Raw genomic sequence first — 23202 nt, forward strand, 5'->3', positions numbered from 1 at the left:
CCGGCTGCCGGCGGGCGGCGCCAGGCGGCGCTGCGAGCTGCGCAAGCGGCTTCCCGGCGGCCTCTTCCCTCCCGGCGGCGCCGAAATCAAACCCGCCGCCCGGCCGCAGGCGACATGGTAAGCGGCGGCCGCCCTCTCGCCCCGGCCCCGGCCGCAGGCTGCCGCCGCAGAGCGCCCCGGCTCTCGGGGGCGGCGCACCGGGCCCCGCTGCCCTCCGTGGCGGCGCGAGGCCGGGCGCTTGGCGGTGGGGCCGGGCCGGGCCCGGTATGGCGGGCGCGGAGTCGCCGCTGCGGCGCGCGCGCGGGGCGGGGCGGGGCGGCCGTTGCCGCGGGTAACGGCTGCTCGCGCCGCGCCCCCTTCGGCCGCGTCGCCGGCCGGCGTGTTTCCGCAGTCGCTTCTGCGCGGTGGCGGGGAGAGGGCGGGAGGCGCCCGCGGAGCCCGTGCCGGGCGCTGCCTGCGGCCCCTCCACGCGGGGAAGCGCCGCTGTCTCCAGTGAGCCCCCGGGCGGCCGGACCCCTCGGGGGGTTTTGTTGTTTCGGTTTTGCTTTCTCTTTGCTTGGCCGCGGCCGGCTGCTTGGAGGCCAGGCTGTGGTTAGCTGGCGGTTAGGTGGCCAGTTTACCTTTAGCGGGCAGCTGTCAGGGCGAGCCGTGCACAGAGAGCCTGAGCTGGGCCCCGTGACGGGTGGCCCAGGAGACCCGCGGGCGGGTTAGGGAGGACGCCCGCCCGCGTTTCTCCATGTGTCCGGGTGTGAAGAGGCCGGGCGATGATCTTACTGTGCTTGTATTAAGGTCCACGCTGCCCCGTGAGCACGGAGAATGACTTCTGTGCTTGAGGCCACTTCATAGCAGGGTGCGCTTGCGGCTGCCTTTAGTAGCGCTGCGAATGAAATTGATAGACTGGGTATGTTTTACATTAATGGTGTGAAACACCTGGCTGATAGCTGGGGGAGAGACATCACGATGAACGTTAATAAAGGATATCTGGAAAACAGATTGCTTGTTATTGCCGCTTGCCCAGAGGAGTGCTCGCGGGAAGCTTGACCCTTGAGGGACATAGCTAATACATGCTTTTGGGCCCTCTGCTTAAATTTCATATTGCATCTCTACCTCCGTGTTCCTGCTGCCTATGGAGTTGTTGGGGAGGCAGCATGAGAATGGGTGAAGGTCCCTCCATTACCTGTCCGTGCTGCTATTTTCCTCTATGTAGTGGCCCCATGTTTTAATGGGGCAGCGCGGGGTTTCTTTGCCTGCATCAGTCATCGTGTCACCAGGGCCGACGTGAGGCTTTTAAAGATGTAATATGCCTCTGTTAAAAATATTACTGAATTACTCTTGTTCGTGCCTGTGTGTTATTGCAGCGCAATAAACTAGTTTTTAATTTTCTTTTTTAAAATCTAAGTCAATCTGGCTGTTTTGTTGTAGATGTCGAGTTTAAACACTTTGCTGCTCTACCATCTAGCTTATTTAAGAAAGAAGCAGCTGCAAAGAAGCAAAAAGTAAAAAAAAGTCAGTGTTGTGCTGTAGGTACATGGTAACAAAGCAAGAGTCTTCTTTCTCAAAATAGCATCTATTAGAATCTCCCAATTTTATTGGCTCAAAGACAACTTTATTTGTCTCTTTTTTTTTTAAAGGGAGACCTTTTTCTGACAATATCTTATTTTGCTTTTCCTATCAGCTTCTTAATTTCCTGTAGCTGCACGTAACAGGGCAGGGTCTTACAGCCTGCAAACCAGAGATTGGGGGGAAGGGGGAAATGCTGATATATGTGAATGCTGTTTGCTGCTTGTAAGAAAGAATTCATCAGATGATTAACTTTTTCTCATTTGCAAGTGCCTTTATGTAATTTCTTAGTTTATAAGTAGTACACACTTTTTTTTCCCCCAAACTGTCATCTGATTGAAGTTATGGTACTGCTTTTGAGCTGTAGAAATCTGTGTGAAATATTACTAGTTTAAAAAAAAAAAATCCCAATTTTCCATGAAAGATCTCATATCCTAATGTTACAAGGGCAAGCCAAAATAGTATCTTTGAAAGTGATCAGAGGAAGATATTTCTCTGGTTTGTATTACTGGTTACAGTTTGTGAGTAGTCATTTCTACACTTTGCTTCTATTTCAATTGGTGTCCTTTGCTGCTTGGTTCCACAACTACAGAGAAAAGAAATAAAAGAAACATTGTTTTAAAAATGTGAACTTGAAATTATAAAATTGGGTAGGGAATTTGAAGAAAAACCTAATACCTGAAAATGCAATTTAACTCCTTAAAAAAAATTAAATGGCCTACATTTCATATTAGTGTCTCTATAAAAATAGATTAAAAACAGTTTTAAACAAGCAAAAGATATCAGTTATCTTCTTATGGGCAATTGAACATTTGGGTGAGTTACTGAGAATAGGTATAAGTGTAATTTTTTGAGTTTAATAATGCAAAAAAAAGGAACTGTTTGGGTATGCCAAGAAACAGTGGGGCTTAAGATGGATTGGGTTGCATAATAGATCAGTTCCAAACTTAATATGTGTACATCAGTTTAATTTATTGCAGGTGGATTAGCTTGGTGTAATGTTTCTTTGGGGCAGAAGTTTATTTGAAACTCTATGAGAAGTGGTAAGGTATTTTAAAAGATGGCAAAGTAATATAACTTAGGGGTAATCAGATATGAATTCTGAGCAAAATGTTAATTATTCAAATGGAAGAGTGTGTGGGTTTTCTTCTGTTCTAGTCCAAGAAAAAAGGACTAAGCTTTGAAGAGAAGAGAGTTCGCATGATGGAGATCTTTTTTGAAACAGTAAGTAGCTTTCTTATAATTGTCCTGCATTTGTATCCATTGGGAAAACTGGTGCTAAAGGGAGGTTAACTGCAGATAAAAGTGAATGGGGTATATTGTGCTTTTCACTGATGCCCTGTGTCATTAATATATAAATTACTGGGATGGAGCTTGATTTACATAGCTTTGGATCAGGTGGCTGGTCTGCTGATGAAGCAGCGTAGTGAGGATGCACAGGTGTTCCTAAATGCTTACCATACTCCCTATTCAGGAGTGGGGCACGTATCTTCTAATTTTGAGTCTGTTACCACAGGAGGAATAGCCAGACATCAGGAATGATATCACTGCACTTTATGGGAGGAGGAAGAAATCAAAAGTGTTAGAAAAGATGAGAGCAGACTTGAAAGAGGTCACTGAGGAGAAGAAACCTGAGATTCAAGGGCAGAGCTACGACTGTATTGGTGGCATATGTAACTCACAATGTTTCACCTCTTTATTAAAAAAAATTATTGTGACATTTGAATACTTGAGCAATGCAATGCATCTGGTGCTGACAATCTAGCCTTGGCTCTGACTGCCCTATGGGGCTTACAGTCTAACTTTAGACAAGATATGGTGGCTTCAGAATAACAAAGAAAAGAAGAGGGCTTGTTACAATAATATATATAATATATATTTTTTAATACTCAGAATGTTCTGTTGAGGGATATGCAGCATATTTCCCTAGCAAAACATAAACATATGTTATATTTCCTACTTGCTTTTGTTGGTGTTGATTTATTAGAAAACCACTGAGGCTTAGATGATGCTGTCTTTTGGAGCTGAAGCATCTTTTATGTTTTGCACAGAAAGATGTGTTCCAGCTGAAGGATATAGAGAAGATTGCTCCAAAAGAAAAAGGGATTAGTAAGTGTTCACTAAATTTATTTATCTGGAGTCATTAATCATTTTTCAGACAGGTCATACAGTGTAAATTTTCCTGGTTTCAATTCTAGGGTTGTGATCATAATAATAACTGGAAAAATAGCTAGAAAGGGTGACTGGTCATTGGCAGTGGTTTAGCTTAAGAAGTAGCATTGACAGAATGCTCCTATGTTGGTTTGCTAATGTTTGTCACTTACATTGGACAATGTGGCCAAAATGGGAGGTTACTAAAATTGACAGCTAAATTCAAATTAACCACTAAAACACGGGATGGGTTTTCTCATCGGTGCTGAGATACCTGATTTCTAGTGACTTTCATTCAATGAAAACCATGATGTATTACTCAGTTAGTGAACAACGGAATTAAATGCCTGTCTGTAGTGTCACAGATATCTTCAAATGCTAGTCCAGATATATGCGGTCAATGTTTTGTTGAGTTTTCCCAGCAGAATGGCTAAACAGCTGTGCATAGTAGGGGTTTGTCTTTGCAGCAAAAGCCTTCATGATGAGATCCACTGGTTTTGGATTAAGTCCAAGATGATTTCTCTTATGCTGCTGAGTTGTTTTATGCGTTCCTCATTCTGCTTCTATGTTCATTGACAAAAGGGGGAAGAAACTTAACATTTGTATAGTTGCCACTGTCCCAGGTTAGCGTATCTTTGTGGCATTCGGAGTACTTCAGTAATGGATAAAGAAGAAGTTTTGTTGAAAAAATTGCAGACATACAAATTGCAAAGCAGTGTTTTTCAACTATGTCAGCACCTAGCAGAAGCACTAATAGGTATCTAAAGAGATGTGATGCTGTCTCGATTGATTTGTCAAAATCCTTATTGCATATGTTTAATTGCAACAGCAAAACAGTAAGTATAAGCAATGGAAGTTCGTATTTAACAACCTGCAAGTGTAGAATTTCTAAAACCATTAATACATTTGATACTGAAAAGACCAAATTCATCCTGTCCCTGAATGCGGAGGTATTTAGACGCACAACCTAAGCCCCAGTTATTTTGAAGAGCTTTAGTCTGAAGAAATGCCCTCATTGCTGGCATCTAGCCTATAGCTTCCAAAAGACTGGGCATTCTAGATCTCTTCCTGATCTAGAACAGTTCCTCTAAGAACTAGAATCTAGTTCCTTCTCTTTGGACTTGAAATTGAAGGTCAGACACTGAAAGCTACGAATAAGCTAAAAAGTATTTATATCTGCAGCATTTGGAGATAATAATAACTATTTTCCATTGTTGAACAGAAATCATTTTCTAGCAAATACGTGGTATTATTCACCATTTTACAAATGAATGAACAATTATTTTCATGAATGTTTTTGATCCTTCTGACTGAAGATGACTTTTTGTATCTGAACTGAATATAATCAAATGTAAAATCTGTTCCTCTTGAGTCTGTACACAGATGGCTTTAGTGCGTCTGCTGCTTTTTAATGCTTTGCTAAGCATTATAAAGTAAAATGTAATTACATGCCTAATTAAGAAATTAAAAGCTAATACGAGTTAGGGTAAAGGTTGCAAGACAACTTCTTGTGCCCTCTCAGAAGTATGTAATGGTATTGTACTGTAATATGTATGTATATTTTATGATAGTTCTGAGTTGTTTTACAAGCATCTGGTACCAGACTGTATAGAATGGCAGCCTTCATCTATAAACTACTGATTTCAAAGGGATTCATTCTTTGAAGTGAAGCATTAGGCATGGTGTCTTCTTGAAATCTTCCAGCTAGCTGACAGAATAGTAAAGTATTCATATAGGTGATTGTAGGTGTTGTCATATGGTATTATTGTTCTCCATAGTTTAGGTCCTATGCAGTTCTAATTTGAAATTTTTGCTTTTATTAGCATCCATGTCAGTGAAGGAGATTCTGCAAAGTTTAGTTGATGATGGCATGGTGGACACTGATAGAATTGGAACTTCCAATTATTTCTGGGCTTTTCCAAGTAAAGCTCTTCATGCCAGGAAGCGTAAATTGGAAGAACTGGAGTCTCAGGTAAATCTCTACTAAGTATTTGTTTGCCTGATTGGGCTTGCTTTTTTCTTGTAAGCCTTGTCAATCATTGTCATACAGACTTGGTTAATATTAAGTTGTCCCACAGACAATTTTGTGGACTCAAATGTGTCCAGACAAGAGAAACTTCCTCTGTTTACCTGGATAACCTTGTACCATTTGCAGGCACGGACTGAGAGCCTGGCACGACTGGACTTAAAGCTTTATTGACTGGTAGTACCAATACACTGATTCCTACTCTAGTGAGGTTTTGTCTGTCTGAAACATGAGATCAGTTTAGCCCTCTACACTCACTTGGAATTGGGTTTCCTAGTAGAGTTACTCAGCTTATTAGTGTATTCACACAAGTTTTAGACAAGGCTACTTACTCTGTCAGAGCATAAATGCCAACTGAGCAACTGAATGAATACATGCCAAAATTCCAGCTTTGTTTACCAAACACTCTGTCTTGTTACCACTATCTTGTTGAATACAAATGATTTGCTCTTGGACGCTTTCAATTTTTAGTCATACTGCAAATTGTAGCCAGGTAGTTGAATGAAAGAATTGATATTTGTTGTCTTTGCCCTTGGCCTCTGTCCCATCTTGAATTTTAAAGATAATTTATTAAAAAGGTCTCTGTCATACACTGATGAATATCTTCCTTGGAATGTCTTACAGAAGCTCCATAATGTGCTCCACCATTGGTATTCAGGGCTTGTCTACAAACATAGGTTGTACTGCTTTAAATGTATTGTTACGTTATTAAGCATAATACCATATATTATTATGGTATTATAATAGGCATGCAGTTATTGTATTATAATGTTGGTTCATGGTTATTTCTCTGTAGGAATAAACTATGCTGATATAAGCAGTTTTGTACTACTAAAACTGTTGCAGTTGACAGAAAAAAGATTTGTTACCAGACCCCTGTTCACAGACCAAGTCCTACTCCTAACATATGGGCTTACTGATTGAAGAGCTCTTTTTAGATCATGTTATGAGTCCTTAAAAATAATGTATTTGTTACTTTGCATTTCTAATGAGAATGAAGTGTTTCAGCATTTCAGGAAGAAAGATTTTCACTAGTCAAAACTAACTTTTTTGCTGGCACAGCGGAAAGGTGCCATTTTCAAATAAATAGCTCTCTGAACATTTTTTTACAAGATGATAAAAGTTTGTGTCTATGATTATGAGTTTACATTAGCTGTATGTAGTGTTTGTGCTCTTTATGGGAATGCTTACACATTTTCTTGATGGTTTCTAAATCCAGTCAGCAAATATCACAAACCTTCCTGTCAGAACATGTAAAGCAGAGGGAAAGAGTAAGCTATTGTACCACTGCTGGTGCGCGTTGCCTGGTTTTGATCGTTCCCATACGCAGCCTGTAGCAAGCTGTGGACGTGCTTGCTTTCTGTGTCTCGTCCAAATCGCTTGTAAACTGCATGAGTTGGTCTCTTTCTTCAGCAGCTGAAAAACAGAATCGGACCTCTTTCCTTAAAGCAGAAGTTTAAAAATTTAGCAGTTTTGTCCATATTGTGACCAAGGCTTTTTAACTGTAGACAAGATTTTTGTTTGCAAAAGGCATGAGTAATTAGTCAAGGAAAAGGTGACCCCAAACGTTGAAGGGAAATATTTGAAAATACTGTGGAAGAACAGAACAAACTTCTCCATGGTGCAAACTCTTCTCTTAATTCCTGGAGCTGAGGCTTAGATTTGATTAGTTGGGCCTGCAAAGGGGTGTTTGCCTGTGTGCCTTGGTACTTTATAATGTTTTAGCTAAGTTGTTTGTAGTGCAGTTGCTCTCAGCTTCTTACCCGGCTTGTGATCCTGGGTAGGCTGGTTTGGGAACCATTCCTGAAATCCCAATTTTTTTTTCCAGCTTTTTCTGTGATTATCAAGCCACACCCCAGCCTTGTGAGAGACTCAGTAGCCAGGGAGTCTGACTCACTATTCATACCAAAGAGCAAGCCATTTTTGTCTGGATATTTAAAGCTATACCTTACTGTGGTTGTGTATACCCTAGGTTTTTTTCAGGAAGGATTTATAATGTCAGCTGTGTGCTGTGGTATAGGTTGTCATCCCCTTGGAAGAGATATGGCAATTAAAAACAGTGCTTGAAATAAAGTCATTTCTGTTGACATAGCTTTTTTCCAGCTTGTTTTTGTGGGGAGGTGCTTGGAGGGTGGAGATGCTAACCAGTAAACTGAAGTACACAGCAAATCATGTGCCGATTTCATTAGCTTTAGGATTTCAGTGCTGCTATCTAACCCAGGATGACTATTTCTATTTCTTCCTGTTTTTCTGAAAAGCAGGGACAGCAAGCATCTTTACTGGTGTAGTTTCTGCTGCAGTTTTTTTCTCCAGTTGCCCACAGAGAAAGAATTGTAGAGTAGATTTCCATAGATATTGTGTAGATTTGTCTTGCAGTGGCATGGCTGGCTTTAAAGGTCTGTGCCTTCTGCCAGATGCTTTTCCTTGACCTCTTGGTTATGCTTATGCACTTGTCAATTGGATTACTGCAAAAGTAAAAGATGATGGAAGCTTGTTTGCAAATTGTTTTGCAGGTCAGATTTATAGTTGCATCAGTACAGCTGTGGGATTGTGGAATTAGAGCAGGGGTGTGGATTGAGGTGTACTGTTTAAACAAGCTTTATTACTGGAGAGATTTTTAATGGAACTTCATCTTTGTTGAGAGAACCGTGGAAACTTTACTCAGAAGGTTTTTTTTCTTTCATACGAATAGGTGAAAGGATGTGGTTTTATTCTTTATCAAATTTTCCTGGCAATCGGTTTCCATAGTTTTGAATTACAGATGTTCAATTATGTTTTGACAAAATGAGTTGTTTATTCTTGGTATAATAATATTGGAAGCTCAGGGCTTTTATTAAACTAACAAAGAATTTGGCATATGCAGCGTAAGCAGAAAGATCATCTTTTATTGATCATTCTGCTGCCCCTTATTGATTTCATAGCTTGCATAAAATGAGGAAACTGGATATCAGTCGCTCCAGCATGTTAATCGGTCATGTTCAGTCTCAGTCAAGAGCTGGTATTATGTTGTATACAATTAGCCCCTATATATTATATACAGTTATATATAATATTGTTGTATACAATTAGTTTTATACAGTTAGCTCCCTATATATTAGTTATATACAATTTGGGGGTTGTTGTGATGTACGTATTGCTGCAGAATGCATGTGAACTTGAAAGATGTTACTTGCTGAAGAAGAGAGGGCATAAATGCAGCCTAAAACCCTGACAACTGGTTGGAAGGAAGGAAGCAGCATGTCAGCTGAGTGAGGGAAAGAGCGACCTTTCTGATGTAACCTTACTATAAACAAATTCAGCTTAGATTTTCTTTCATTTCTTCATCTGTGACTTTGGTAAAATATTCATAACTATATTGTCTGTTTTAGATAAGGTAAATAAAGGCTTGCTTGTATTTTGCTTTACTGTGGCTTGAATTAAGGATGGTTTTAAAGTAACCGGATGACAGTGAGGTCTTTTTCCACCCAAGGGATTGACAGGTCTACGGACCAAGACCTGCAGAAACCATAATGAGCGCCCATTTCTCAAAGCACTTTGTCCGCCATAGCCAGCGATAACCGAGGGGGTGGCTACTTGAGTTGCACAGGACAGATTTAGTGCTGACACTACAGCACTTAAGGGAGGCAGAAGCATCTTTCTGTCATGTTTGGTGACACTGAAGACTGTCTGGCATTCAGTATGACTGGGATATGTGCCTGAACCACAAGGTCATAGAGGATTGTCACAACATAATATATTATTTTTGACAGATAAGGACTTGAAATACCAAGATCTTCAAAGGAGGTCTTAAGGAGATAGTGTCATCTTGAAAATAATGCTTCGCTGTTGCCATTGTTAGTGTCACTGTTGACAGTACTGTAAGTACTGTAATTCAGTAATTTGGGGAAATAACCAGTTTATTTCATTTCCCTAGTCTGGTTTGGGACACAGTTCATTTCACTGTTCAGTTCATTTTACTGTTTTTTTTTTTTATTAATTGTTGCACATATCTCTCTTTCCTGTGACATCGCTTTCTGCAGGTTATTCGTCTGTATTCTTAGGCTCTGCAAGAGAAAGTTTAACAGCAAACAGTGCTAGCGCTGCCCTTGCTTCTGAGATTGAGACCCAGAAGGTGACATCTTTTACTGTGACAAAGACTAAGCAATCTTCTCAGAGAAGGGTGCGGGATGTACTGCTTGTGCAGTTACCTGTGCTCCTTTCAAGGAACAGCTGAGCAACAGAAACCTGGGAAGCATTTCTGATGGGGTTTTTTCTCCCACTAAGCCTTGCATTGGGCCAGTATGAGTTAAGATGGAAGGGATTAGTTGATGTTTCATTCCTTAAATCCCTGCCCTAGGGTTGGTAAGAGGAGGGATTTTCACTTCCCATGACTCATGTATTGAGCCTGGGGAGGAATTTAGAAGTCAGTAGATGTAACTCACTTTTGGCAGCTATTTAAAAAAGAAAGTTCTCCAGGAATGAACTTGTTGAAATACAGTGATTTCACATATACCAAATTGATTGTACCTATGAACATTGAAACGTGAAAAGCGAAAGGATTTACTAAAAAAAGAAGAAAAAAAAAAGACACCAAACCTCAAGGAATGCTATATTAGGAAATGCTTTTATTAGGAATGCACATTGTTTGAAAATAGTTAATGGAAAAAATAATCATATTGGTGAGTAAGCTGGCTTGAAGCTTCCTGGATGTGTTTGACATCTTAACTAAAAAGAGCAGACCTTATTTGTACAGAATGCATCTAGCATATCTGAAGTTTTAACCACCAAATAGTTCTTCCAAGCTGCCACTTGATTTATTTGTATGCCTTTGGACAGATAGTGTTTTCCTCCTAAAATATTGTGACTGAATTACTGCAGGGAAAGTTGCAGAACAGAGACTGCTTGAGACCAGTGACTGAAGTAAAATAAACTGCTGCTGTCCGCATTGCTTCAGTCTGAGCAGCCTCCTCCTTGATCCAGTTGACTCACTAAATTGTCAGTGTATTCACACACAGGTCTGAGATTGATTCCTGATTGCGAGAGATCAAAGATGGTTGGTTTAAAGTCATGTTCTGAGCTCTGAGCGAGGTGGGCAGGGAGCCCTGCGAATGGCTTTGGCTTGTGGGGTCTCGCTGCTGGCGGCAGTCAGTAGTGTCAATCCCACTGTCACCAGCAGGGAGAGGTGTCCAATAATGCTAATAGCAGTGGTAAATAGTGTCCTAGTGCAGGACTGCATCTCGCTTTTAAACAGTTTGCATATCCCTGGAGGGACTTGTGCAATACTTTTGGTTCCTGGCCTAATGCATCGAGAGCAGTTTGTTTACTTTTGGGGAACAGGGTTTTCACATTATGATCAGCTGAATAGCTATGGTAATTAAGTACTCAGTATGTTATTTTAAAAAATACTTTTTTCATTTATTGACTATAAAGGATGTGTTCACACAGCACAGATCTTACATGCACAAATCTTAAGCTTTGTCGTTATCTTAAGCTTTGCTGAAATGACTTTTAGAAAAACTCAGGACTGTATTTTTAATAAGAATTGTATGCATGTTGAGAATTTTATGTAGCAGAGTTAAAGAATTGTCCTCTAAAGCCAGAGGTGTTCATCAGTACTTCTGCAACTGATGTATGCAACTTATGTTAGGAATTGTTTATTGAGCTTTTTTTTTTTTTTTTGCTCTAACATGTATGCTTACAATTTAGTTTTATTAGATTGAGAAAAAGACACTAATTTGTCCCTTTCCAGGAAGAGTCTAATTGCTGAGGAGGTATCTCTTTAATGCCCATTTATAGTATCTATGCAGGATCCCAATGTGTTGGCTAAGCAGTTATGGTAATATTCCCATATCCATGCTGGGCTTCTCTTTTTCCTTCAGTTTTGAGGGCATCTAATTTAGCTTTTTACTTTTTTATATTTATCTTCCTTGGATTGGCCTGGCTGTTTTGATCAGCAGCAGTCCCAGTCCTGCTGGGTGATTCCATTCCCTTCTGGCTCTTTTTTTTCTTTTAAATAGTAATGATCCTCCCAACAGAGGCAATTAGAGTGACTCCTCCCTATTTTCAGCCTGCAGGCTTTCACAGACCTATACATTTTCTTTGAAATAAAAGACTAGGCACATAAAGAAATGGCCAGCCATGGAGCTGGTATGGGGTGTCTGGCTAACTTTCTTCACACCACCCAGTGGGAGTTGTAGCAATAGGAAGTACCCTAAAAGCGAGAGGCTGAGACCTTGTGTCATTTAAACATCGTGAATGTTGATGTATCTATGGTTGTTGATCCTGTAAAAATTCTTCCCTGGATCAGTGTCCTGGAAAATGCTAAAAATGTTTTCATTTGAAGCAGTCCAGGTTTTTTGTTACCTCTTTGCATCTTGCATTTCTAAATTGTTAATGTCTTGAAATGATTCCGAATTTAGTAGGTCCTAAAACATCAAGCAGAGAATAGTCTTCTAATGCTGTAACTTATTAAAGCCTTCTGGAATTATGTTTAATGGCATGCTGCAAAACTCTGCAGGGAATGCTTAGTTACTGCTGTCATGGCAGACTTCTAAAAATATGGTGCTCTGGAGACTTCTGTTAGAATTAAACAACCTCCTAATTCTGTGTTCATTAGTAGAATTTCATGCTTTCACTTTTACTAGCTGTTAATATGTAACTAGATTAATGGCAACTGTGAAATGTAGTTTTCCTGTCCTGACTTCTTGATGAGCAAAAGCTAAAACTGGCTTGATTTAAGAACAAGAGTTGTGGGTTTTTTTGTTTTTTTGTTTTTTAAACTTGTCTCTGTAGTTACTGCCAGAATTATAAACTAGACTTGAAGGAAGAATCCTGCTTTGTTAAAAAGGATGTGCTCTTACTGTTTCCTGTTAGTTATATTCGTTCTGGTAATACACAGGAAAAATAATAGCTTTTCCTAACAGTGTTTTTTCTGTGAAACTGTGAATCTTTTTAGGTAATGGCGTCTCTTGGTTTACCTTTCCTTTTCAGAGTATATGGCTTGCATACTGGCTGCTGGCTCAAATACGTTGCTGACCCCTGACATTTTACTGGAACTGTTGACCTGAATGCAAAGAAATTGGGGGAAAAAAATGGGTCAACCTCCAAACCTCTGTCAAACGTGGCGCGGATGCAGCACTTTTCCCTGTGCGTCCACCCACGGCCCACAGTAGGTATGGCAGCTGTGAGTCACTGTTCAGTGTATTAGCAGAAACCCACCGTCCTGCTGAAAGCTAATGCTTAGGAGGTGGCCTGTGCTGGCTGGCAAACCTCTAAGGTTGTCACTGCTGTAAGGCTGGGAGCTTCCAGCTGGGGGATAAGGCAATACTACCTTTCAAAGCTAGATTTGCTGGAGATTGGGTGTTGTAGTCTTATTTAATTTGGACTTTGACATTCACCTTAAAATCTTGTCATTCGATTAATATAGTATATCTTACTTCAGAAAAGTAGTATGTATGTAGAACTAAAAATACTACCATTCAATTCTATTTGGAAGTCTCACTTCCTAGTATTTCCTTCTTCTGAAGGAAATGAAATGAGAACAATTTGTTCACCAGAGTGTAAAAGCAAAATGCGTGACGTTAGTTTGAAGCAGGATACTTTAGGGGAAAGGTCTTCCTCACCACAGTAAAACAGCTAATTATTATTGAACACATTGTAGTTCCACTGAAGTCTGCTCTTTGTACCTGGAATTTGAGATGCCTTGTTATCTCTGCATTACTTACATATCTACCCTTTATGCCAATGTCATAATTTTTAAGACTGTTGTCAAAGCTCTGAAGTTTCATAGATCTATTTTACTGATCCTTTTTATTTCACTAATAATATATCAGTGCCAGATTTGGTCTTTTTTTTTAAGTCTCAGAAATAACATTTTGAATTGTTTTTTGTAGCCTTTAGGCAGGACTTGAGCTCAGGGAATATCAGATGGATATTGTGTTTTAACCTGGGACTGCCTGTGCTTTGTTCCTGAGGGTGTTGTCAGTATATGGCCCAGATGGTTAGGATAGCAATCTTTAAAAGCCCTTTAGGGGAAAAAATCAGTTTTCTTCTTTCTTTCTTTCACTTTCTTTCCAAGGGAAAATATTTTCCAGTGTTCTTTCTGCTTGGTACAGACATGGTAACTATCACCTTAGACTTCGTAGTTTTAGTAAATATACTGATGTAGAGCAACAAGCATCCTTCATGTCCCAATATTAAAATCTTCTATAGTTTTGTCAGTTATGTGGATGCCTTTTGGCTCTTTCAGCTTTTCCTTTTAGATTGCTTGCATTTGTGAAGCAAGATTGAAGAATGAGGCGTTTTTGCCTCTCTCCACCCCCGGTTGATTTGGCATACTTGGTATCTGAGTAGACCCCCATCTGTCCCTCAGGTTGTGCCAACTGAACCGACTCTGAAAGCAGCCAGAGAAATTTGGTTCTTTTATTGAGCCTGCACAAACTGTTTCTTTCACCTTTTGTCTGTTAAAGAGGTTTCTGTTGCATACCTAGTACGTACCAAAAGGTATTGCAAGTGAATTGTGCAAAAAACAAAAGCTTGCAGCAAAACATCTTCTTTAAGTAAACTTTAAGTTAACGATTGTGACAGATATAATAAGAGGGGAAAATAACTGGTTTAAAAACTACTTTTTAATGTAAATAGAGAGGTTTACCATATATGTATAGTTTTTAAAAGAACTGGAGAAAACAATAAAAGGTTTGTACATGGCTGCATGAAAGTTCCTATGGCATATGAATTCCTCTTTTCTTTCTTCTCCATACTGGGCATGTTCTTTTCTTTATTCAGAAGCAATTACAGGAAGGAGGACATGTCTAATGCTCAAAGTGATCTTTTGAGAACAGAGCTATGCCTAATCTGCCATGTGATATTTCTGTCTTGCTGTGATGTATTAGCATGCTAAAGAGATCGGGACTGTAGGCCTAAATTTAATTTTGAAACACAAAAGATGGTTACCGGGAAAATTAAAAATATTTGTTCTCATTCCAGTGATTGGAATGCAGTTAGTATCAGGAGGGTGATTGTGGGAGGGGCAAGTAATTCCCTTTTATTCACATGAATACTATTGCAAAACACATAAATACTATTTATAAGTGTAGAAATCTAACTTCAGAATTTTTTTTTCAGGATCTTGCTAGTCATTCATTGGATGATTGTATGAGGAGTTAGGTATCTGTCCACTCAGATCCCTGAAAAAAAATCTGCACTTAGCTTGAGTTTCCAATAGTTTTTTTTTTTCTTTTTTATCACTGACAGAAGTTACAAACGAAAATTAAAAAAAAAAACAAACTCTCACTACCTCTGTAATAGTTCTTTAAGAAGATACAACTTGCACACTGGCAGAAATTATTGCATGATATTTTGGAAAAAGTATAATTCAGTTAAAAGCATCAGTTTACCAGCCTCTCATTTTGAATAGCAAATAAAACTCATTTTTGGGTTTGGGGTCTCCTTTTTCTCTAGCAAATTGTATTTATTACCCACCATCTCCCAAGTTTTTTGAACTGGTTCTTTCAAAGATTGCATTAAAACCATTACAAATGAACTAATCTTTTCTGGTAAAATTTGCACCATGTCTAAAGAGAAGAGAGTTCTTGTCTTGAACATTGCTCCAGTATACCTATAATGTAGTATTTAAGAAAAAAAATCTTGCGAGTACAGATATGTGGTGGGCCCAAACTCTTTCTCCTCTTTATTTTCTACAATTTGCTGCTTAACCCTTTTATGGTGTTCCCTTTCTGTTTAAAAAAAAAAAAAAAAAAAAAAAAAAAAATCTTACTGTCTGTTCTTCACTGTCTGGGTTAAAAGAAGTTCTTCTGTACTGTTTGCATCTCTCCTCTTGTTCTGGCCTGTATTTCTTCAACACCATCCCTGTCTCCCAGTTGCTTCACCCATACCCCTGCTAAATCCCAGCAAACATCATTCCTTATTTCATATTGCTCAAGCGACTTGAAATGACTTTCTGGGTAAGATATTACCTGTTTTTTTTCCTTTCACAAACTTTGAGGTTTTTTTAAATCCTGTATTTGTATAGCAAGTGAGTGTTTTTCTTTGTCTGCGTTCCACTAAAAGCACATAAAGTCCTTCCAGACTTCAGGTAGGGACCTGTTTCTCCTTTGGTTCAGCTCACTGTTTGTATGGGATGTATACTAAATGGCACTTCATGAATGGTGTGTGCACACCTACTGAGGCCAGAGCAGCAGTGCCGAGGCTACGGTTCACGGTAGATGCTCTCTGCTTCTGCTGCAAGCTTGCTAGTAGCAAAATTAGTTAGCTGGAATGTTACTTCACTGTACTTGGATGTCCTGGCAAGTATGCACTTGTGACTGTATCTGTTAAAGAAGTAGTTGTATGTTTATTCTGTGTAGTATATTACAAACCAGTTCTGCACATTGATGCAAACTTTTTTTTTTCCAACAGTTTTATTGTTTTACTCAATGATATTTACTCAGTGGTTTCTTTTAACAGAGTTCTGTGCCTTCCTTTTAGCACAGTAGATCTGTTTTCAATATTTTTAGATTGTTCTTTGGCTATTAATCTTTGTATTTTTACTGTGTATATTTTATTTTATTTTCTAGCTTCAATTTTTTATATTTTTCTTTAAAATCTAGAAGAATGCCTTAAAATACTTCTCTATGCCTTCTGTCAATTCCACCTAATTTTTTCAGTGGTCAATTAAATTTAACATACGATAGCAATATACCAATCTACTGCAAATGTCACCCTAAAACTGCTGAACTGCTTTTGTTTAAGCTAAAACCAAACAAGCCCTTGCCTGTGGCCTGAAACAAAGCATAGAGAGCTTCAAACACAAAGTAAATGATTTCACAAAGTTATGAATGATTAAAAATGGATGTCTGAAATTCTTTTGTGGTGCCACAGTGAGTGGCGCTCACAATAGCAGTAACTTTTTATACCATTTTTGGTTGAGTATTTTGGCTGAAAGAAAACTGAGCATACGATACCTGTCTTTATCCCACTGTCATTATGGTCTTAACAGCTGTGAATGCTCTTGGTGGTTAGTGTATGAGACCTTGGTTTGATTCTTGTCCAGTGTACACACTAGGGTCCGGGTTTGCATCGCTTACACCAGGTTTGCAGATATTTTAATATGCTAGGAAGACAAGCTGTGTGTTTGGTGGCATATTGGTGGTTAGAGCGGTTGAGAATGAGAAACCAGAAGGAATACGGCCAACAAAAACTTTCACTGGAGAGTGAGAAACCAACAGTGTAGAGTGAGATTTTGAGAAGGAAGAGAAAGGGGTATCTAATTGAAATCTGTGGCTGTTTTGTGTCAGGGTTAAAATATGAACGTTTCTCTTCCAAATGTACATCACTCTTACCAAAGTGGAACCCTAGTAATAATGCTTGCATAATATATTATAAATAACCTGTGTACATCTACCCGGCATCCTTTGACACAAAGCAGACCCTAGGACCTGTGATGGAATCGATGGTTATCGGCAGCATGCAGCACTTAACACACAAAAACTGCTGCACAGTTGTATGGCTGAACATTACAAGACCTTTGCAGAGTAAGTATGAACACCCCTTTGGGAGACTTTGGATTGAATTAGTGTCTAGGTTAGCCCAGTGGCCAGTCGGCTGACTATAGGGGTCTGTAAAATTAAAGGAACTGTTTCCCAGCTCTTCTGTTTTATAGATGCTAGTTACTTACTGATAAATCTGTCATCTTGCCATGTTTTGCAAACACTGAAGATCCCCTTTGAGGAATTTTTTGGGTTTTTTGTTTGTTTGTTTTAATTATTTAGTCTCCCTCCTTCTCTGAATAGTTTTCTGCTATACAGCATTTTTCCTGGTTTCTTCTACCTCACCTTAATCTTGTGCTGATTCTGAGGTGCTCTGAGCAGACAGACCGGAGACATGAAATTTTCTAGTATGGCAGAATATCTCTATCTCTCTTTGTTCTCCACATCTGATCAGTTACACTTGTGGCAGAAGGTTGTTCATGTGGCGGACCAAACATCTCTCTTAAGAAACATAGACGGGAGGCAATAAGTAGCTTCTTCTCCAGATCAATCCCACAGCTATTGGCAGAAGTCAGATTTCTCTCAGGGTGGTTAAAGTTCCTTGAGTCCTATTATTTGCCAGTCCTTTTGAAAAATGGCCCAAGATTGCTCAAAGAATTAAAATCTTCCATCTGCTACCATACTGATTCACTATCAGGCTTTCCTATAGCCAGTGAGTGGGAAGGTGAGTCACTACATTTGACCAGATGTGATCCTCTGCTATCATAACTGTGACACATGCAAATTCTGTTGTTGTTTTTTTCTTTATACATTCCCTGCTGTTTGCGCTTAGCTCTGTTAGGTACTGTATCATGTCTTCAGCCTTCTTCCATCTGACTCCTTGCTGACTGTCTTTCCTTCTGTCATATTTTCAGCTGTGTTCCCACCTCTTCATTCAAGCCTTCCTGCTTCTCCCAATCTCATAGATTCGTCGCTTGAACCATGGCCATCCATTCCTTCACCCTTTCCATTTTCATCGTATGTTGGTTTTCTTAAATATCTTTTCCTCTCTTTCTGCTCTTCTCTCCCTTATCCTTATCTTATTTCTTGTTGTCTTTGGAATACCCAGTGCAACTTCTAAAAAATACACAAAGAGCTGTAAGTTGTGTGTTTTTGTTTTTTTTTTTTTTGTAAAGAGAACTTTTTTAATTCATCATCATGAAGACAGAATTAAAAAAAAAGGCACCAAAAATGAAAATCTTTGAGAGCAGAAAGCAAAAATCCTGAATAAAACTGTGTAAAAATGATTGCTGCTTTTAGACAAAAGAAGAACTTCTAACCTTGTGGCATGTTATGTAGGTCAGAATCCAATCTTGACAAGGAAGTTTCTACAGTTCACAGTGTTTGTCATTACTGTCTCTTTCATGATTAAATGCTGTGGAATATAGAGACCCAAGAAGGCCAAGAAAATAATAAGATGCTGTACTGGGAAACGTTCTTCCAACCTGGAAACCAGCTCTTATTATTTTATTGCAACTTTTGTGCTTCCATCTTAGAGGATGCAGAAATGTTCCTAAAGTACCTTATGAATATGAAAAACAGAGCAAGTGACAACTTCATGGCCACTCTGTTATAGAAGGCGTTGTCTTCTTCTTTGCACAAGTGGTGTATGCACCTAAATAAGCTCCCTGGCTTCCCTTCTATGAGTTTTGCTGCAGCAAAGACTCTTTGTTCAGAGGTACTAAATGGTCTATGCTGTAGTGTTTGTCTTACTTGGCCTTCATAAACTGCAAGCTACAGCCTAATTGCTTGTCCTCTTCTGAACTGTAGACTTCAATTTAGTGAGGCATAATACGGAGACTAACACACTTAATTTTATAAGAATTTTGTGGAAAAGCTCAGAAAGAGTGCTGTTTAACTGTCCACCAAAATTAAGATGTTGGTGTATTTCAAGCCACATACTGAAACCCACACTGCCTCTGTGGTTCCTTTTACTGAGAGCAATGAGTAAACAGCTGAACATATCTTCCCCAAGTCTTATATGCCTTACTGTTAGTGTAATTCCTATATAAATTGAGGAAAGAGTTAAACATTCCTTTTGAAAGGAGGATGACTTGTCTATGTGTACAGTCACACATACATGAACACACACTTGTCCAGAAAGAAGTAGTAATTTTGAAAAAATAGAGTATAAAAAGAACCCCCAAACCAAGCATCAAGTTTCTTTTTACCTTTAAGCTTATAAATACTATTGTTTCTTTTTTTGCATTGGTTTCAAATGTAGTAACTGGTTTCCAAACTGTGTTTTATTAGATTTTTTTTGAATTCTCATTCATCTAATTTAATATTTCAAGTTATCTTGGCTAATACTGAATATTCAGTCCCTGAGGAATAGCGAGTGAGTCATACATCCTGCTCAGCTTAAGGGTTTCCAAAGTGTCTCTGGAAAACTCCCAACTGAACTGGAAGGGCCTTGTTCAAGACTGATAATGCTGGGTGGCAGGTTAATGGAGAGAGATCTCTTCTGGTAAGTGATTCCTGCTGGAGTAACAGGAAAATGCAGAGCATCTTGACACCAGACCTGTGAAATGTGACTTCCCCGGTGAGATTCCCCTACCTGAGACCCAAAGAAGGAGAAGTCTGTAGCATAGCAGTGCGAGTGCAGCCCGGAGAAGGGGACTGGGGCTTTGCGTGCCTTTCAGCTGTAGAGATTTCTATTCACTAGAGTGCAGAAAGGATTGGGGCAGTGCCAATGGCATACCAGACTCGGGGAAGGATCAGCAGCTGAACAGGTGGATCTGCTATAACTTTTGTCACTGCTTCCATTGAATAAAGGAGCAACTATGGGAGAGATCACAGAGCTGGACAAGGACCAAAAGAAATCATCTCACCCAAAGCCTCTGTGTTGTGGAGGCCTTTGCATACAGATGCCTGGTTGTGGTATGAAACAGGAGTTGGGTCCTGTGCTGACTGTGCAGTATATGACAAGGTTATGTGCCATGGGAGTAAGAATTTTCTAGACTGTAACTTGTTTCCTGTAATTCTTTTCTGTGGGTCAGAGCCTCAGACTTAACTTGGGTTTTTGTATTTGTTTTGTGTTTATTTTTATTACGTGAGTTATTTATAACTTTGTACACATTAGTGTACATACACCTATGTTTAAATATATTTATACACACACACACGCACACTTTTATAGGTATATTTAGCACTAAAATAGTTTGATTTTGTTCTTTGTTTCCTTTCGCAGTTGACTGAAAGCACTCAGAAAAAGGAGGCTTTACAAAAAAGCATTGAGAAATCAAAAATTGGACGTGAAGATACAGTAAGTTGGATTTGAGGTGGGCTTCTTCTAGGGAATAGGGCTACAAGTATGCACAATTTTCAAATATTGATGTAGTTGTTGGAAAGCCATTAGGACTTCTAAGTATCGGTTATAAGAATAGGGAAGAAAAAAATAAATGTTCCCAAAAGTTAGATTATTTCTGACTTGGTCATGCACTAATGAATAAAATATTGCCATCTGGCTGCTTCAAGGCAGAGAAAATGTGTGACTGCTTGAAGTCTGGTAATCTTTCTGCCTTTTTCAGATTTAGAGATATCTTAAAACCTGATCTACCCACAGATATGTGCCAAAGTTGCCAATGGTTGCTGAACTGCCAAATCTAGTAGCTGCGAACTTAGATGTTGGGGGCCTTATTTTTTGGACTTACTTATAATCTAGATTTCTAAATTGTTATTCTGAGCAGCCAAATAAGCTTTGTGTTCTCTGTATGCTAAAGCTGTTAAAATAACACTGCAAAATAATATTTAGGCTTCACATTTAACATACATATGAAGTGCCATATAGTTAAAAATATTTCGTAAGGTATCCTAAATTGTTCATCAGTTTTGAGAAGCTCAGTCTAAACTTCTGGCTTATACATTGAGTAAATAAGTGCATAATCGAGGATGGCAAGAAGTTTTCAGGTGAAAAGGAGTTTTGTAGGAAAGCGTCAAGTCTTAGAATCCAAAATATCTTCAGAAATGCTGTGTGTTTGTCCGTAATCAGTGGATCACAGGCAGGTTTCTCATGCAGCTGTGCTTGTCAGGTTTCCAAATGGACTGTTAGAGACTTTGGACTTCACCACCACGTGGCCTGCCTTAGTTAGCAGAAGCCAGTGGTCCCAGAAATCCCGTTATGGCTGATGCTTCCAACATTTTGATTCCTGATTTTACACCAGGAAAAAGTCCTGAGAAATCCAGCTCATGGTGTAGAGCTCTGGGCAACCAGCTTCCACCCCACAGAGCCTGGAAGCCTTTGATTTGGAATCTGCATTTCCAGAATATGTTGAATCCAGACTGTTGGCTGAAGGGTTGGGAATATGGAAATTTAAATAACCCTCAGGCTGCCTTGGAGATTGTCATTGGCTAAGAAATGGAAAGTTAACAAACTCATGCTCTCTGGGTTTTTTAGACTGTCCAGTGGCCTAGCATGAGTTCTCTGAAAATCCCAAATTCCAGCCAGTTACAGTGGTTGGCTGTAAGTGCAGGCTGAATTAGAAATATGTGCTGAGTTCACTATGAGGGTGCTCATGTTGGGTCAGGTGTCTATGGATTCCTATTGATCAGTAGAATATTTGAGGTAATATTGTATACTCTCCCAGCAGAGATTACTATGTCTTAAATACTTGAATTTATTTTTGAGGCTGCTGCTCTTAAATGGTGTGGAACAAAGGAGGAGAAAAATAAATTTGGAGGGCAGTCATATATAGTTGGTATCCAGATATTTGGAAGTGTGAATATTAGGTTTTTCTGTAATGCTGTCTTTAATTACAAGACTAGTACTCCTAAATATGCTTTAACATTTAAAAGCCCAACAAAGAAAACATTTAAGCCCAACAATGAAGAAATCTGTTCAGAGTTTGTTAAACCACATTGAGTTCAAACATTGTAGAAAATTGTTCTTTGTTTTGTTTTGGCCTTGATTTTTTTTTTTTTTCCTTCCAATTTGTACTTGGTATCCTCTAGTGTCACTTAGTTTTGAATATGCATGAAATGTTCAATTGATTCACTGACAGAAAGCAGTAGTGAAAACAGCTTTTAAATTTATATCTTTTTATTTTTTGAGAAATGTTCTGTGTAATGTAATAAATGTTTTCTTTGTTTTTTGGGGTTTTTTTGTTTGTTTGTTTTAATATATCTCCCAACTTGCTTTGAACCCTCAGGCAGAACGTGCAGCTCTAATAGAGGAACTTGCAGCTCTCCGGCAGAAAAAAGAGCAGCTAAAGGCAGAAATAGACAAATACAGAGAATGTGATCCAGATGTTGTTGAAGAAATGCGTAAGTTGTATATTGTTGGAAGTAAACTTTTACATAAAATAATGTATGCATTGCTTTGGCTTAAAATCTGGTACGCAGAGATAAGCCAAAGAATAGGTGCTTTCCTTTTTAAAGCTGTGAGCAATACAACACAGGTACACTTTCATGTTGTGTCATATTATATGAGTTTTTTATTGATTTTTTACATGCAAACAACTGAGCAGTGAGCAAACAATATTTAAATTGAAATACTCTGCATTGGAATTAATATCAGGACTGCCCTTTCTAGAACTGTATTAATTCTATAACTTCTAAGTATACTGAAACCCAGGATGTATAAGAAAAGTCATCACTCCAGGTCTATATATTCATCCCTTGTGATCACGGTATTTTTCTTCCTGGCTCCCATTTACCTTTGGTTCCCTATTGGCAAAATAGATATCATTCTGCTTTCTTTGTCTTGTCGATTTAGAATGCAAGTATTTCCTTAATGGCACTTAATTTTTAATTTATACATAAGTATGGCACTACACTGTTCACTTAGTGTTTGTACTCTCTCTGACATGCTGATTTTTAGTTGGAGTCTCTAATTCTAACTGGATACAAGGAATAATGAATGACTTCAGTACAAAATAGAGAATAGGGCCCTGAAACATACTTAATATTCTGATCTTTAACATGAAAAATGAAAAGTATGCATGAAATTTTATTTAATTTTCT

The 23202-nt window shown here is 39.0% G+C and overlaps 1 protein-coding gene across 2 annotated transcripts in view; it reads left to right on the forward strand.

Annotated features, from left to right (window-relative positions):
* MND1 (meiotic nuclear divisions 1) overlaps window positions 1-23202 on the forward strand; it is a 39166-nt gene continuing 15964 nt past the window's right edge. Inside the window, exons 1-6 of one of the 2 annotated variants that reach the window (XM_067297119.1) lie at window positions 1-117; window positions 2719-2784; window positions 3612-3669; window positions 5535-5683; window positions 20432-20506; window positions 22389-22503. In XM_067297119.1, coding sequence (XP_067153220.1) covers window positions 115-117; window positions 2719-2784; window positions 3612-3669; window positions 5535-5683; window positions 20432-20506; window positions 22389-22503 — 466 coding nt within the window. In that variant the 5' untranslated portion in view covers window positions 1-114. Of the gene's footprint in view, window positions 118-627; window positions 902-2718; window positions 2785-3611; window positions 3670-5534; window positions 5684-20431; window positions 20507-22388; window positions 22504-23202 lie in introns of those variants that run through there. The other variant, XM_013951922.2, reaches the window with a different exon arrangement.

The sequence above is a fragment of the Apteryx mantelli genome, chromosome 5, assembly GCF_036417845.1.
Source record: "Apteryx mantelli isolate bAptMan1 chromosome 5, bAptMan1.hap1, whole genome shotgun sequence".
NCBI classification, from domain to species: domain Eukaryota; kingdom Metazoa; phylum Chordata; class Aves; order Apterygiformes; family Apterygidae; genus Apteryx; species Apteryx mantelli.